The 17,323-nt window shown below is 37.1% G+C and overlaps 1 protein-coding gene across 4 annotated transcripts in view; it reads right to left on the bottom strand.

Moving 5' to 3' along the window:
• Nucleotides 1–5,446, bottom strand: part of LOC142351442 (DNA-directed RNA polymerases I and III subunit RPAC1-like) — a 67,172-nt gene extending 61,726 nt beyond the window's left edge. For 3 of the 4 annotated variants that reach the window (XM_075403450.1, XM_075403451.1, XM_075403453.1), the window contains exon 1: nucleotides 50–192. Coding sequence is in view for 1 of the 4 variants with exons in the window: in XM_075403452.1 (XP_075259567.1) it covers nucleotides 50–247; nucleotides 5,148–5,412 (463 nt within the window). In the remaining 3 variants the exon portion in view is untranslated. Of the gene's footprint in view, nucleotides 1–49; nucleotides 248–5,147 lie in introns of those variants that run through there. The other variant, XM_075403452.1, reaches the window with a different exon arrangement.
• Between the last annotated feature and the right edge of the window lie 11,877 nt (nucleotides 5,447–17,323).

Genomic DNA, 17,323 nt, shown 5'->3' with positions numbered 1-17,323 from the left:
TGTAAATTTCTTGAAAATGTGATAAAAATATTACCTTTAACTTTCTCACCTTTATTTGCTTTTGGGTTTTTAGTGCACCTTACTTTGAGGTCAAAGACGACGGTATTGTGACCTTGTGGTTCCAAATTTTCTTTGTCTACTCTCCAGTCAACTTTTCTGGGATCAATATTAAGAGGAGTAAGACCCAAACGATGACTCAAGATTTCATCCTGAACAATTGAAGTGTTGTTGTACATCAGCACCTTTTCTAAAGAATATCCAACATTTGACCAATAAAATCATTAAGAATTACAGAGTCCTGACTGATATCTATTGTGCTTCCTTTCACCAAAAGATATAGGACGGCACTTCCTCCTTACAAAAGTAAAACCTGTCGATTAAAAAAACTAAATCTTTTCCGTTTGCCCCCCCCCCCCCAGCTATAGAGCATGTGTCATTACATAGTAAATTATTAATTAAAATTATGGCAGGTGCTTCTGGAAGTACAAATAACATGAGTAGTATACTAAAATGCACGTATTGTCACGGGGCGTGGCGTCCCCTCCCCGTGACGAATGAATCGTGCGGTAAATTTTTGAGGTCGAAAATTTTGTCTCTCAATTTTGCCGGAGGGACAAAAACTTGTAAAAATTTTCTCAGAAATGTGGGGGACAAAAACTTGTAAATTCATTGTCAACTTTGTGCGGTGAGAAAAAATTGTCTAAAATTCGCAATTTTGTGGAATTATTGAAAAAGTTGATTTTAAGTTTAAAAATTCTTAAACACCTTTTTAGTCAAGGAGACTATTCATGGGTTTTCAAAAGGCATATAACTGACTTATCTTTTATTTATTTTAATCTCTTGAAAAGTTTTATGTAATATATCGACAGTAAAATGAAATGGAGTCAAATTTTGTTGGTTTTGATCCAACATCTGGTGTTAATTTGATAGTTTTATTGACCTATGTTATCCCAGATTAGTGTGTGGGCAGATTACAAAACCAATAAAACCAATAAGTGCCAGGGCTCCAGAGTGAGAAATATTTTGTCTGGTATGAAATTTGCAGCGTCAGAGGTGAAAAGAATGCAACTTTGCAGAGAATAAAGAAGAAAAATACGTATGAAAAGGACAAAATAAATGCTCAGAATTATATGGTATGTTCCAAAAAAGTACTGAAAAAGCGTTTGAAATTGTGCGGTAAAGCCTTCCATATACCAGGTTTGAATGACGGGAGAGTTAAAACCGAGGAAAAAAATTGTGTTTCTTTAGAGTAAAAATTGTCATTTTTGGACAATTTTATGCAAAAAAGCTTCCACAAAAAGTGTTTGAGGGATAATGCAAATGTGAACAAGTAATATAGTGTAAAACTTGGGGAAAAGAAAAAAGGACAAAATTTTAACGTGAGAAACTGATGTCCGACTGAACCTTACCGCATAGCTTAGGCAAAATGATAGAATGCGCAGACTTTCCCTTTTATACCTAAGAAAACTAACTTTTGTGCAGGAAATTCTATTTATTTACTTTGATAAACAATTTTCCTGATCTGTTTTTGTTCTCCTATTAGTAGTTCTCCTATTGTTCTCCTACTAACAATATTTATAGCTGTATGTCTACAGTGTTCGTCTATTTTTATCCAATCGGGATTTATTTTGCTGACCTCTTAATTGGTTGAAAGCAGGCTGAAGATAAATTTTAATCCGGTGCATGTGACATATGTTTTTGATATTTTTTAGTTCACAAGTTCTGTTCTCGGCGTTTGTGATTTGTTGGCCGAGTTTCCGGAATGATTGTGTCTACTACCTGTGCCAACATGTGTCTTTTATTACCATGAGCAATTAAGTGTGGTCGTCTCAGCTTCTCTGATTGGTCAGTCGAGTTTTAGGAATTATTGTACCAACATGTATCTTATTACCATAAGCAATTCAGTGTGGTCGGCTCAGCTTTGCTGATTGGTCAGTCGAGTTTAAGCTTTATTACCGTCTTGCAAATGTTTGAACACTAGTTGTTTTATTATCAAAGACAAGGTGTGGTCACAAGTTTGAGTTTGTCTTTAAAAAGAAAGTAGTATGTCGTTATCTGAAGATCACTTTGATTTTTATCAAAATATCGCATGTTCAATGGATTGAGTATACTGTTTACTGTGCATAAACTAAAACTACCGTGAAGCAACAATTAAAATTCAAAGGGAACAAGGTGCGCTGAGAGTAAAAAGAGAAAGAAATGTTAGACTATATACCATGGAACAAAAGACATTAACAAAATATTTTCCACACTAGAACAACTCAGAAACAAAAAAATGTTTGTATACTTGAGTTCTAGAAGTTGATATTAGGTTTTCGTTTTCTTTGGAGCAAAGCAAAGGCTCACTGGTGGCGTCTCAAGACTGCTGCTGGCAATTATGGAAACTTCCGCTACCTCGGGAGTTGAGGGCGTTGGCTTTGACTCTGTTAGAAGAGAATCAGGCTGAGGAGAATAATAACATGTTGAAATTTGACAGTTTTGTGGAATTATTGAAAAAGTTTGAGTTTAAAAATTCTTAAACCCTTTTTAGTCAAAAAGACGATTCATGGGTTTTTAAAAGACATATAACTGAACTGTTATATCTGTTCTGGACTTTTGCTAACAAAAACCGGTTTCGAACTGATTCACCTCCTTATTAAACTTTGTTTCATCCATTTGAGTTAAACCATGTCAACCGCTGAAGAACTTAATTTGATTTCAAAAAATCAGTTTATGAAAGAGCAACCATATTCCTCAAAAATTCTAAATGATCCCCGAGTTCAGCATATCGTTACTCAATTTTCCTTTTTGAACCGTATGCGACCAAATGAAAACACACTGAATTGCTTATGGTAATAAGACACATTTAGTAGACACAGTAATTCCTGGTGGTAGTTGATCAACAGCAACAATGACATGGTAATGAAATTGTTGTATTTTGAAATGATCTTCATTTTTGTGCTGGCTGTATGCATGTATGCAAAGTTTTTTGTAAGATTAGAATCAAATTGAGGCTCACTATTGCAAATAAAATATCGAAAGAGTTTTTGGAATTGTCGAAAATACTCAGGTGTACGTTGAAACATTACTTCAACCATTTTCTTTTGCTATTTAAATCTCTATCACTCTAGAGGTTTTTTGAATCTGCAGCTACAACTTGGACCATTCGTTTCTAATGTGGAACCAGGCTGGAACTTCCTTTTGACAGAGCTACTGTGCTCCTCCGCAAACTGAGTTATTCTTCTGATAGCATCAATATTTTCTTCCACTTGCTCCAATTCGTGCATAGGGTGAGTTTTTGGTTGAAACGAAATTCGTCTCCATTTTCTTTTTTTAAAAGTTTCAGCGATATATAAGTTCCTGTGATCTATTGGTTCGGCCCCCAGTGCTTTTTATGACCCCCAGTTACAAATTATATGTTATATAGCACGTTACTATGTAAGAAAATAGCACGTGCGCCTGGGGTTCACAAAAGATTTATGCTCACTAAGCTGGGGGGGGGGGGGGGGCAGGGAACACAATAGATCCAATTCCTGTATTGTCATCTTTTCACACAGGCAACTACATATCGTTATTCAGAAAGCGCTATATCGTAAAAAAAATCAAAGAAATCTTGAGACGACAACATACTATTTTCTTTTTTTTAAATGCAAAATCAAACTTGTGGCCACACCTTGTCTTTGATAATAAAACAACACGTGTTCAAAAATGTGCAAGACGGTAAAAAAGCTTAAACTCGACTGACCAATCAGAGAAGTTGAGACAACAACACTGAAATGCTTATGGTAATAAAAGAAACATGTAGTAGACACAATAATTCCTAAAACTCGGCCAACAAATCACAAACGCCGAGACCAAAACTTGCGATACAAAAAATGAAAAACATATGTTGTCACATGCAATCAGAGGTCAGCAAAATAAATCAACCAATCAGAGGTCAGCAAAATAAATCCAGATTGGATAAAAATAGACGAAAACTGTAGACATACAGCTATAGTTATTGTTAGTACTATGAAACTAATAGAACAAAAACAGAAGAGGAAAATTGTTTATCAAAGTAAAAAAAACTAGAATTTCCTTCACAAAAAACAGAAGTTAGTTCTTTTAGATATATAAGGGAAAGTCTGCTCATTCTATCATTTTGCCTAAAATACGCAGTAAGGTTCAGTCCCACATCAGTCTCTCACTTTAAAATGTCATTTTTTATTACTTACCCCAAGTTTTACACTATGTTACGTGTTCACTTTTGCATTATCCCTCAAACATCTTGCGTTGCACAATTTAACGGCCGACACTTGTTGTCATTCGCAATGCAAAACAATTTTTGCATAATGGAATTGCTTTTTGTGTAAGTTTTTCGCATAAAATTGTCCAAATATAATTTTTAACTCGATTTTAACTCTCCTGTCAATTAAACCTGGTATATGAAATGCTTTACCGCACAATTTCAAACACTTTCTCAGTACTTTTTTGGAACATTTTATATAGTTTTGAGCATTTATTTTGTCCATTTCATACGTATATTTCTTCCTTATTCTCTGTAGAGTTGCATTCTTTTCACCTCTAACGCTGCAAATTTCATACCAGACAAAATATTTCTCACTCTTGAGCCCTGGCACTTATTGGTTTTATTGGTTTTTTAATCTGCCCACACACTAATCTGGGATAACATAGGTCAATAAAACTATCAAATTAACACCAGATGTTGGATCAAAACCAACAAAATTTGACTCCATTTCATTTTACTGTCGATATATTACATAAAACTTTTCAAGAGATTAATATAAAAAAAAGGTAAGTCAGTTATATGCCTTTTAAAAACCCATGAATAGTCTCCTTGACTTGAAAAGGGGTTTAAGAATTTTTAAACTTTAAAATCAACTTTTGAGAAAATTTAACAAGTTTTTGTCCCTCCGGCAAAATTGAGAGACAAAATTTTTCGACCTCAAAAATGTACCGCACGATTCGTCACTGCGGGAGGACTCCCTCCCCCGCCCCCCTCGAGACAAAACGTTATGCTCGATTTGTCACCCCCCCCCCCCCCCCCCCCCCCCGTCAGGACAATACGTGCATTTTAGTATACTGCTAACATGCACCAACTAAACGGGGGGGGGGGGGGGGGGGGGTCGAGAAACGGCAAAGATATCCAAAATAATATAAATACCTACCAATTGCGACTGAAGGAACTTCAGAAAGCAGAACTCTCCTCAGGGCGTTAGCTATAGGAGCGTCACTTCCAATTATGTCAAATTCCAGAGTTGCGTCTTCCTCGGAGACAATCTCCATGACCATGTTATTCGCATACTCAGATGCATTCCACGTGTTATCTTGGAGCAAAGGATAATTCCCAGGAAAATCTGTGCCTGTGGTGAAGTCAACAGTGTGTTTGTTCAAAATTGCCTTCTCCTTAATTTCAGACGAGATTTTTCCCATACCTCTGTAATAAAAATAACTCTACAGCACTGATATTGCAAGTCAATGTCAGGAAAAACGCTGGTCTTTAAACGCGCTAACAAGATAAGATCAAACCATAGTTGACAAGCGCAGAAAAGGAAAAACGTAAATTATGAGCACTTATAATATTTCTGAGCTAGGTCATTTAAAAATCTTAAATTTCATCTTCTCAAGTAATCTATAACTCAAACTCAAACTAAAACCAAGACTCAAACAAACAAAAACTGATACAAACTCGAATTGAAACTAAAACTCAAACTTATATACGTCAGGCTATTTTGAGTATATTGATGGAAGCTTCATTAAATTAACCAATTCAACAACTGTACAAACACTAATATCGAGGTCTTGCCATTAAGTTTCCTTAACACTCATAAAATGACGTCCACAGATTAAATTTTAAGAAATAGTTAAGTAATACCATTTAATTTGCATGAGTGGTTGGCAAAACATTGTGGTGCGAGAAACGATGGAAAGGAGAAGGCCGTAATCAGTTTTATTAAACAAGGGAGCAATTAAACTTATTAAATAGTGGGATCTATTCTGTTTTGCCCCCCCCCCCCCCGTTACAATTATATGTCGTTATATAGCACGTTACTATGTAAAAGAAAAACCCACGTGCGCCTGGGGGCGTAAAAGATATAAACCCATTAAGCTGGAGGGCCCAAACAGAATAGATCCAAAAGTGTTTCATGTTAAAATGGATGACGTTGTTCAGTGCGTGTCCCTTATCTAATGGGTTTATAGAAACCAGCTCTCAAATGGTATATATTTTGGGATCCAGTTCCCTTGACAACGGGATCAAGGAAGATACGACAGCATTCAAAAGATCTGCCAATTCACGTCTGCTATCAGAGGTTTGAGCTGCAACTATCGAAACAACAGACATACGAGTTCAACTACACACCCTCCTGAGCAACAGACCAAAGCAGGAGATTAAGACCCTGGAGACAGTATTGCGCCATCAATACAATTTAACAGGGCTTCTCAGGAAAGGAAAAAGCAAGAGCTTGGGCAAATAGAGCCAAGGCAAGGAAGGTGCAACAGGCACAGAGTGAGGAGGCGCTCTTGGACAATCGGGTTTCATTGCCCCCTGTTCTTGAGCTTCTTTGAGGTATGTGCTTGCTGCTGCCAAAGATGTGGCTCAGATATCTTTTGGAAAATCAAACTGTAACAAACTCTATCTTGATTATTTGAAAATCTAAATAAGGTCACTAGCTGCAATTACTGAATTGAGTTTTTAAAACAATGCATTAACAATGACGTCATTCCAGATTTTTCGAGGTTTTTGTGCTCCTGAAAAAGTTCTTACTGAACAAGTGCTGCACATTTTCAACTAAAATTCCTGTGAGACAAGCATAAACCGGGCGCAAAAAGGCCGTAAAATATTCAAGGAAAAACTTGAACCAGATAGAAATTTAGGGCAATCTAAAAGGTGAGACCAGAACTGATGCAATCCGTTATCAGCAGCATAAGGCGTGAAATAAAGAATCACTCAGCAATGGTTCAATATAGACTAGAAAACTTGATTAACTATCAGAGAGACAGGATAGACCACTGGAGAATGGTTCCCACAGTAATGTAGTGCTAATGGATGGCGGTGAATTTTCAAAGTTTGTACTTGACATCCTATCGTTGGGACCTAAACACCCTGTGAGAGACAAGTTTAATGAGGTGCAATTCCACGCAGACGCTGACAAACTTGTACGTGAATTACGCGATAATCAAATGGAAGGTTAGCTTTGTGAAATTGTGGCGTTCGCAAAATGGAATACAAAAAAATGTACGCGAAACACCAATGAATAGATAGGTAGAAAAAATGCATGATTACCTAAAAGCCAATGATTTGCTGGTGGTACCAATTGATAAAGGAAGAGTTTTCTGTGTAATAAAGAAGTCAATGTGCAGGGAAAAGTATGACGATGTCCTAAATTCGGATCAGTTCCAAAAAATTAATGGAGCAAAACATAAAATTGTGCTCAAAAATGAAAAGCTGGCACAAAGCCGGCAACAATTGATCAAGCAGGATAAAATTAATTACAATATTTACGAAATACTGAGGTCAACTGTTTCACAACCAGCTCAATTTTATGGCCTAGCAAAAAAACTTGAACAGATTTCTGACACCAATCTTCCAGAAGCTATCAGGCGCAAACGTTGAAACCAACAATCAAGAAGCTAGAAAAGCCTTAGAGTCAACAGGCAGATAGTATATCTTGACTTAGAAAGTTTGTACAACAACGTGCCGGTCGGAGAAGATACATAGATTGCTCTAAGGGAAATCTTTTCGAGCAACCTAGCTCCAGAGATCCCAAGGTCCCCACTGAACATTTTTCTTTAAATCTAACGCTGACAAATGTTCATTTTAAATGAAGCGGTATCTGATGTGTACAATCAGATGGTCTGGCTCTGAGTGCATCACTGGCTGTAATGCTCGCAAACGTGTAGATGAAGTTGTTTGAGGCACCACTGCAAACATCAGAGTTTAATGAAGTAATCTCTAGATCTGACCAAAACAGGAATTGCAAAGACTGCAACCGGAGAGTGACCTGCCGAGGAAAAGTGGTTTTTAAAACAATGCATTAACAATGATGTCATTCCAGATTTTTGGAGGTTTTAGTGCTCCTGGAGAAGAAGTTTTTAATGAACAAGTGCTGCACAGTTTTCAATTAAAAATCTTGAGACAAGAAATAAACCGGGCGCAAAAAAGCCGTAAAATATTCAAGGAAAATTTGAAGCAGATAGGAATAAAATTAAGAAAATCTAATAGAAAATGAGACCAGAACTGATGTCATCCGTTGTTAAAAGCATAAGGCGTGAAATGAAGAATCAATCAGCAATGGTTCAAAACAGACTTAATAAAAAACTTGATTAACTGTCAGAGAGACAGGATAGACCACTGCAGAATGGCTCCCATGGTACTGATGTGATAATGGATAGCGGTGATCTTTCAAAAATAGTACCTGACATCCTATCGTTGGGATCTAAACACCCTGTTAGAGACAAATTTAATGAGTTACAATTCCACGCAGACGCTGACAATCTTGTACGTGAACTACGCGATAATCAAAAGGAAGGTTAGAAGCTTTGTGAAATTGTGGCGTCCGAAAAATGGAATACAAAAAAAAATGTACGCGAAACCTCAAAAAATAGAGGGGTAAGATAAATTTATGACTACCTAAAACCCAATGATTTGCTGGTGGTACCATTTGACAAAGGTTGAGTTTTCTTTGTAATGAAGAACTCAACGTGCAGGGAAAAATAAGACGATGTCCTAAATTTGGATCAGTTGCAAAAAATTAATGGAGCAAAACATAAAATTCTGCTCAAAAAAGAAAAGCTGGCACATAAAAGCCAGCAACAACTGATCAAGCAGGAGAAAACTAATTACAATATTTATCAAAAACTGAGGTCAACTGTTTCACAACCAGCTAAATTTTATGGCCTAGCACGAAAACTTGATAAGATTTTGGGCACCATTCTTCCAGAAGCTACCGGGCGCAAACTTTGAAAACAACACTCAAGAAGCTAGAAAGGCCTTAGAGTCAACAAGCAGATAGTATATATTGACATAGAAAGTTTGTACAACAACGTGCCGGTCGGAGAGGATACAGAAATTGGTCTAAGGGAAAGCATTTCGAGCAACCTAGCTCCAGAGATCCCAAGGTCCGCACTAATTTTTTTTTTAATTCTAACGCTGATAAATATTCAATTTGAATGAAACGATATCTGATATGTACAATCAGATGGTCTGATTCTGGGTGCATCACTGGCTGTAATGCTAGCAAACGTGTAGATGAAGATGTTTGAGGCACCACTGCAAACATCAGAGTTTAGTGAAATTATCTCTAGATCTGACCAAAACAGGAATTGCAAAGACCGCAACCGGAATGCGACCTGCCGAGGAAAAGTGATTTTTAAAACAATGCATTAACAATGATCACATTCCGGATTTTTTTGAAGTTTTTGTGCTCCTGAAGAAGAAGTTCTTAATGAACAAGTGCTGCACAGTCTTCAATTGAAATTTCTGAGAGAAGAATTAAACCGGGCGCAAAAAGGCCCCAAAATGTTCAAGTAAAAATTTGAAGCAGATAGGATTAAATTTAGGGAAATCTCGAAGCTGAGACCAGAACTGATGCCATCCGTTGTTAGTAGCATAAGGCGTGAAATGAAGAATCACTCAGCAATGGTTCAAAAAAAACTTAATAGAAAACTTGATTAAGTGTCAGAGAGACAGGATAGACCACTGCAGAATGGCTCCCATAGTACTGTTGTGATAATGGATAGCGGTGACCTTCCAAAGTTAGTACTTGACATCCTATCGTTGGGACCTAAACACCCTGTGAGAGACAAGTTTAATGAGGTGCAATTCCACGCAGACGCTGACAAACTTGTACGTGAATTACTCGATAATCAAAAAGAAGGTTAGAAGCTTTGTGAAAATGTGGCGTTTGCAAAATGGAATACAAAAAAATGTACGCGAAACTCCAATAAATAGAGAGGTAAGAAAAAGGCATGATTATCTAAAAGCCAATAATTTGCTGGTGGTACCATTTGACAAAGGTTGAGTTTTCTGTGTAATGAAGAACTCAACGTGCAGGGAAAAATAAGACGATGTCCTAAATTTGGATCAGTTGCAAAAAATTAATGGAGCAAAACATAAAATTCTGCTCAAAAAAGAAAAGCTGGCACATAAAAGCCAGCAACAACTGATCAAGCAGGAGAAAACTAATTACAATATTCATCAAAAACTGAGGTCAACTGTTTCACAACCAGCTAAATTTTATGGCCTAGCACGAAAACCTGATAAGATTTCGGGCACCATTCTTCCAGAAGCTACCGGGCGCAAACTTTGAAAACAACACTCAAGAAGCTAGAAAGGCCTTAGAGTCAACAAGCAGATAGTATATATTGACATAGAAAGTTTGTACAACAACGTGCCGGTCGGAGAGGATACAGAAATTGCTCTAAGGGAAAGCTTTTCGAGCAACCTAGCTCCAGAGATCCCAAGGTCCGCACTAAATTTTTTTTTAATTCTAACGCTGATAAATATTCAATTTGAATGAAACGATATCTGTTATGTACAATCAGATGGTCTGATTCTGGGTGCATCACTGGCTGTAATGCTAGCAAACGTGTAGATGAAGATGTTTGAGGCACCACTGCAAACATCAGAGCTTAGTGAAATTATCTCTAGATCTGACCAAAACAGGAATTGCAAAGACCGCAACCGGAGAGCGACCTGCCGAGGAAAAGTGATTTTTAAAACAATGCATTAACAATGATCTGATTCCGGATTTTTTTGAAGTTTTTGTGCTCTTGAAGAAGAAGTTCTTAATGAACAAGTGCTGCACAGTCTTCAATTGAAATTTCTGAGAGAAGAATTAAACCGGGCGCAAAAAGGCCGTAAAATGTTCAAGTAAAAATTTGAAGCAGATAGGAATAAATTTAGGGAAATCGCGAAGCTGAGACCAGAACTGATGCCATCCGTTGTTAGTAGCATAAGGCGTGAAATGAAGAATCACTCAGCAATGGTTCAAAAAAAACTTAATAGAAAACTTGATTAACTGTCAGAGAGACAGGATAGACCACTGCAGAATGGCACCCATAGTACTGTTGTGATAATGGATAGCGGTGACCTTCCAAAGTTAGTACTTGAAATCCTATCGTTGGGACCTAAACACCCTGTGAGAGACCAGTTTAATGAGGTGCAATTCCACGCGGACGCTGACAAACTTGTACGTGAATTACGCGATAATCAAAAGGAAGGTTAGAAGCTTTGTGAAAATGTGGCGTTTGCAAAATGGAATACAAAAAAATGTACGCGAAACTCCAATAAATAGAGAGGTAAGAAAAAGGCATGATTACCTAAAAGCCAATAATTTGCTGGTGGTACCATTTGACAAAGGTTGAGTTTTCTGTGTAATGAAGAACTCAACGTGCAGGGAAAAATAAGACGATGTCCTAAATTTGGATCAGTTGCAAAAAATTAATGGAGCAAAACATAAAATTGTGCTCAAAAAAGAAAAGCTGGCACATAAAAGCCAGCAACAATTGATCAAACAGGAGAAAATTATTTACAATGTTTATGAAATACTGAGGTCAACTGTTTCACAACCAGCTAAATTTTATGGCCTAGCACGAAAACTTGAACAAACTTTTGGCACCATTCTTCCAGAAGCTACCGGGCGCAAACGTTGAAACCAACACTCAAGAAGCTAGAAAGGCCTTAGAGTCAACAAGCAGATGGTATATATTGACTTAGAAAATTTGTACAACAACGTGCTCGTCGGAGGGGATACAGAAATTGCTCTAAGGAAAATCTTTTTGAGCAACCTAGCTCCAGAGATCCCAAGGTCCGCAATGAGAATTTTTTTTAAATTCTAACGCTGACAAATATTTAATTTAAATGTAACGGTATCTGATGTGTAATATCAGATGGTCTGGTTCTGGGTGCATCATTGGCTGTAATGCTAGCAAATGTGTAGATGAAATTGTTTGAGGCACCACTGTAAACATCAGAGTTTAGTGAAGTTATCTCTAGATCTTACAAAACAGGAATTGCAAAGTCTGCAACAGGAGAGCGACCTGCCGATGAAAAGTGGTTTTTAAAACAATGCATTAACAATGATGTCATTCCGGATTTTTTGAGGTTTTTGTGCTCGTGAAAAAGAAGTTCCTACTGAGAAAGTGCTGCCCAGTTTTTAATTAAAGTTCCTGAGACATGAAATAAACCGGGCGCAAAAAGGCCGTAAAATGTTTAAGGAAAATCTTGAAGCAGATAGGAATAATTTTAGGGAAATCTAGAAGATGAGACCAGAACTGATGCAATCCTTTGTTAGCAGCATGAGGCGTGAAATAAAGAATCACTCAGCAAGAGTTCAAAATATACTTAGTGGAACACTTGATTAACTATCAGAGAGACAGGATAGACCACTGGAGAATGGCTCCCACAGTAATGTTGTGCTAATGGATGGCGGTGAATTTTCAAAGTTTGTACTTGACATCCTATCGTTGGGAACTAAACACACTGTGAGAGACAAGTTTAATGAGGTGCAAATCCACGCAGACAGTGACAAACTTGTACGTGAATTACGCTATAATCAAAAGGAAGGTTAGAAGCTTTGTGAAATTGTGGCGTTTGCAAAATGGAATACAAAAAAATGTACGCGAAACCCAATAAATATAGAGGTAAGAAAAAGACATGATTACCTAAAAGCCAATGATTTGCTGGTGGTACCATTTGACAAAGGCTGAGTTTTAATATTTAATGAAGAACTCAACGTGCAGGAAGAAAGGTGACGATGTCCTAAATTCGGATCAGTTTCGAAAAATTATTGGAGCAAAATATAAAATTGTGCTCAAAAATGAGAAACTGGCAAATAGAAGCCAGCCACAATTGATCAAGCAGAGGAAAATTAATTATAAAATTTTTGAAATACTGAGTCCAACTGTTTTACAACCAACCAGCTAAATTTTATGGCCTAGCACAAAAACTTGAATAGATTTCTGGCACCATTCTTCCAGAAGCTACCGGGCGCAAACGTTGAAACCAACACTCAAGAAGCTAGAAAGGCTTTAGAGTCAACGAGCAGATAGTGTATCTTGACATAAAACGTTTTTACAACAATGTGCCGGTCGGAGAGAATATAGAAATTGCTCTAAGAGAAATCTTTTCGAGCAACCTAGCTCCACAGATTCCAAGGTCCGCAATGAAATTTTTTTTAAATTCTAACGCTGACAAATATTTAATTTAAATGTAACGGTATCTGATGTGTAATATCAGATGGTCTGGTTCTGGGTGCATCACTGGCTGTAATGCTAGCAAACGTGTAGATGAAATTGTTTGAGGCACCACTGTAAACATCAGAGTGTAGTGAAGTTATCTCTAGATCTTACCAAAACAGGAATTGCAAAGACTGCAACTGGAGAGTGACTTGCTAAGGAAAAGGAGTAGAATGTGAGTCATGCAAAATTTGGTTTCATGCAATATGCCAAAAATAACATATGAGGAATACGTCAACATGCAGGATATTGTTTAGATTTCTATGTATTGTAGCAATCAACAGAAAGAGGTGCAGTACGAATGAATGAAAAAGTTCGAAATTTATGTGGATGACATTAATTGCACGGTTCGTGTTGAACGGAACAATTACTTAAAATTTGCAATTTTATTACACAAAAACCTGCAATTTACCCCAGAAAAGTGAACACGGAAGGGGATTTGGCTTTTCTTGAGCAGCGAAAGTGAGCTGCAAATCTGAGCAGCAAAAATATTATCACCTCTTATTGGTATCAGAATCCAACTGACACAGGATCAATACTGAATTTATGCAGCTGTGCACCGCTTCAGCATAAGCAAAATGTGATTCAAAGATCGATTTTTAAGTAATATCTAATTTATTGGACATGAATCAGGCATTTTAAAGAACAAAACGCGATGGACCAAAAATCAGTATCCAATAAAAGAATAACAGATCATCTGCGGTCTCTGATTACGATAGTTGTGTATGTTAAGGTATTAAACGTCGCTTCGACACTGCAAGAGGCTGCAAAGTGCATGATTCGAAGAGGGTTGAAGACAGCGCGTCAAAGTTTGTTGGGCTAGAGAAAAGCCTCACTTGTCAGAAGTGCACTAGGAAATTCGCAACTGTGAAAGGCCGACGAACTCACGAGTCACGATACTGTGGCAGAGAAAAGGCTGGAAGATCTCGCATTTTCTCCTGCAATGTCCACGATCGAGATGGAGTGGAGTTCGAAAATGTAGAAGCTTTCAAGTATCTCGGTTCTTTCGTGAGCTTGCAACATGGAGACCTAAAGGAAATCAGTGTCAAGCTGGCGGAAGGAAGACAGCGATTTGCGAGCTTTCAGAAGCTTTGGAAGAGCAAACAACTTAGTATTCCCCTCAAATGCAAGTTATACAAAGCTCTCGTGTTATCAGTGGTCTTATATAGCTCTGAAACGTGGACCATGAATAAATCAACGCAACGGAAACTTGAGAGCTTTCACACCAGTTGTCTGCGAAGGATACTATGTTTTTCAAATCTGGAGAGGGTGACAAATGAAGAAGCACTGGCTAGATCACGTATGTCGACACTTTCTGCAATGATCATGATTAAACGGTTGAAATGGTTTGGCCATATCCTGAGGATGAATGACGATCGTCTAGCGCTCCGAGCCTTCACCTGGGAGCCGACAGAAAAATATCAATATGCTAAACGAGCTCCAGAGGGTCAACTCAAGACGTGGATGGATCAACTTGAAGAAGATTGCTCAAGGAACAACATGAGCTACATCACCTTACGACAGAAAGCGAAAAGAGAGTCTAAATCCCGCTTCAACAGTTCTGTCGAACAGCATTTCCTGGATTAAATAAACCCAGATAATCTCAAACTTATATGCATTTTATTAACTTGTTTGTACTTATTGTCATTGTTCCTTTATTTCTTTATGGAATTTAAGTGTTCAAACAGTAGTAGTAGTAGTAGTAGTAGTAGTAGTAGTAGTAGTAGTAGTAGTATTAGTAGTAGTAGTAGTAGTAGTAGTAGTAGTAGTAGTAGTAGTAGTAGTAGTAGTAGTAGTAGTAGTAGTAGTAGTAGTAGTAGTAGTAGTAGTGATAGTAGTAGTATTAGTTATAGTAGTAGATGATGGCAGCAGTTCGATGCTCAAAGATGTCGAGGTTGTCCACAAGTTCTGTTTTTGAGAGGACCCCAATTGTGGTGTCGGCATGCTTTTATAGCGTTTAAATTCAATATTGATTCAATTTATACAAATTTTTATAAACAAAACCAAATTTTCAAACTAGAATTAACTCTGATATTGAAAACAAACGTTTTTGGACTTCACTTTCATCGTCAGGTTAAAACTGTTTCACAATTTTTTAAAGCATAAAATCAATATATGTATTTACAATTCTCTAAGACCAGCATTTAACCAGTTCTGGGAACTATCTTAAAAAATTTGAACAAAAACTTTTCATTTATACAATTTTTAGGCTATTTACAACTAGTTTACAGTTGTTATCAATTTCTTCAAAGACATTCCTATTCCAGATTTTTTGATTTTGGCAGAGAGTTTTTAAATCTTAGGTAATTTCGTTTTTGCCTTAACTCTGAACTAATACGTTAGCGTGAGTTCCCTCCCCTATAATCATCGCGTGTGTTTAGTTTTGGCCTCAACTTGCTGATGCATAAAGCTGCGATAGTCATGAATTTCTCTGCTATGCGACAAGCATTTAACATTTTCCATTCAATGTCATTCGTGGAGCCACTACATTCAACCAATTTTGAGTAAAATGACCACTTTATTGTAGAATTGTTGTTTTATCATGAGATCTAGTCTTGCTTTTATGATGCTGTTTTGGTGTTGTTTTCAAATGATCTTTATTGCCAATAATTGTCTTTCCTAAAGTCCGGTTCATTTTTTAAAGACCAGTCATCTGGATACTGATTTTTGGTCCATCGCGTTTTGTTCTTTAAAATGCCTAATTCATGTCCAATAAATTAGATGTTGCTTAAAAATCGATCCTTGAATCACATTTTTCTTATGCTGAAGCGGTTTACAGCTGCATAAATTCAGTATTGATCCTGTGTCAGTTGGATTCTGATACCAATAATAGGTGATAATTCTTTTGCTGCTCAGATTTACAGCTCACTTTCGCTGCTCAAGAAAAGCCAAATCTCATTCCGTGTTCACTTTTCTAGGGTAAATTGCAGGTTTTTGTGTAAATTGCAAATTTTGAAGTAATTGTCCCGTTCAGCACGAACCGTGCAATTAATGTCATCCACATAAATTTCGAACTTTTTCATTCATTCATACTGCACCTCTTTCTGTTGATTGCTACAATACATAGAAATCCAAACAAAATCCTGCATGTTGACGTATTCCTCATATGTTATTTTTGGTATATTGCAAGAAACCAAATTTTGCATGACTCACATTCTACTCCTCTTCCTTGGCAAGTCACTCTCCGGTTGCAGTCTTTGCAATTCCAGTTTTGGTAAGATCTAGAAATAACTTCACTACACTCTGATGTTTACAGTGGTGCCTCAAACAATTTCATCTACACGTTTGCTAGCATTACAGCCAGTGATGCATCCAGAACCAGACCATCTGATATTACACTTCAGATACCGTTACAATTAAACTAAAAATATTTGTCAGCGTTAGAATTAAAAAAAATTCATTGCGGACCTTGGGATCTCTGGAGCTAGGTTGCTCAAAAAGATTTCTCTTAGAGCAACTTCTATATCCTCTCCGACCGGCACATTGTTGTAAAAACGTTTTATGTCAAGATACACTATCTGCTCGTTGACTCTAAAGCCTTTCTAGCTTCTTTAGTGTTGGTTTCAACGTTTGCGCCCGGTAACTTCTGGAAGAATGGTGCCAGAAATCTGTTCAAGTTTTTGTGCTAGGCCATAAAATTTAGCTGGTTGGTTGTGAAACAGTTGGACTCAGTATTTCAAAAATTTTATAATTAATTTTCCTCTGCTTAATCAATTGTGGCTGGCTTCTATTTGCCAGTTTCTCATTTTTGAGCACAATTTTATGTTTTGCTCCAATAATTTTTCGAAACTGATTCGAATTTAGGACATCGTCACCTTTCTTCCTGCACGTTGATTTCTTCATTAAACATTAAAAACTCAGCCTTTGTCAAATGATACCACCAGCAAATCATTGGCTTTTAGGTAATCATGCCTTTTTCTTACCTCTCTATTTATTGGGGTTTCGCGTACATTTTTTTGTATTCCATTTTGCAAACGCCACAATTTCACAAAGCTTCTAACCTTCCTTTTGATTATCGCGTAATTCACGTACAAGTTTGTCAGCGTCTGCGTGGAATTGCAACTCATTAAATTTGTCTCTAACAGGGTGTTTAGATCCCAACGAT

Source organism: Convolutriloba macropyga, chromosome 13 (assembly GCF_964194025.1).
Source record: "Convolutriloba macropyga chromosome 13, txConMacr16.3, whole genome shotgun sequence".
In the NCBI taxonomy this organism is placed as follows: Eukaryota; Metazoa; Xenacoelomorpha; order Acoela; family Convolutidae; genus Convolutriloba; species Convolutriloba macropyga.
This window is presented reverse-complemented; position numbering and strand designations above follow the sequence as displayed.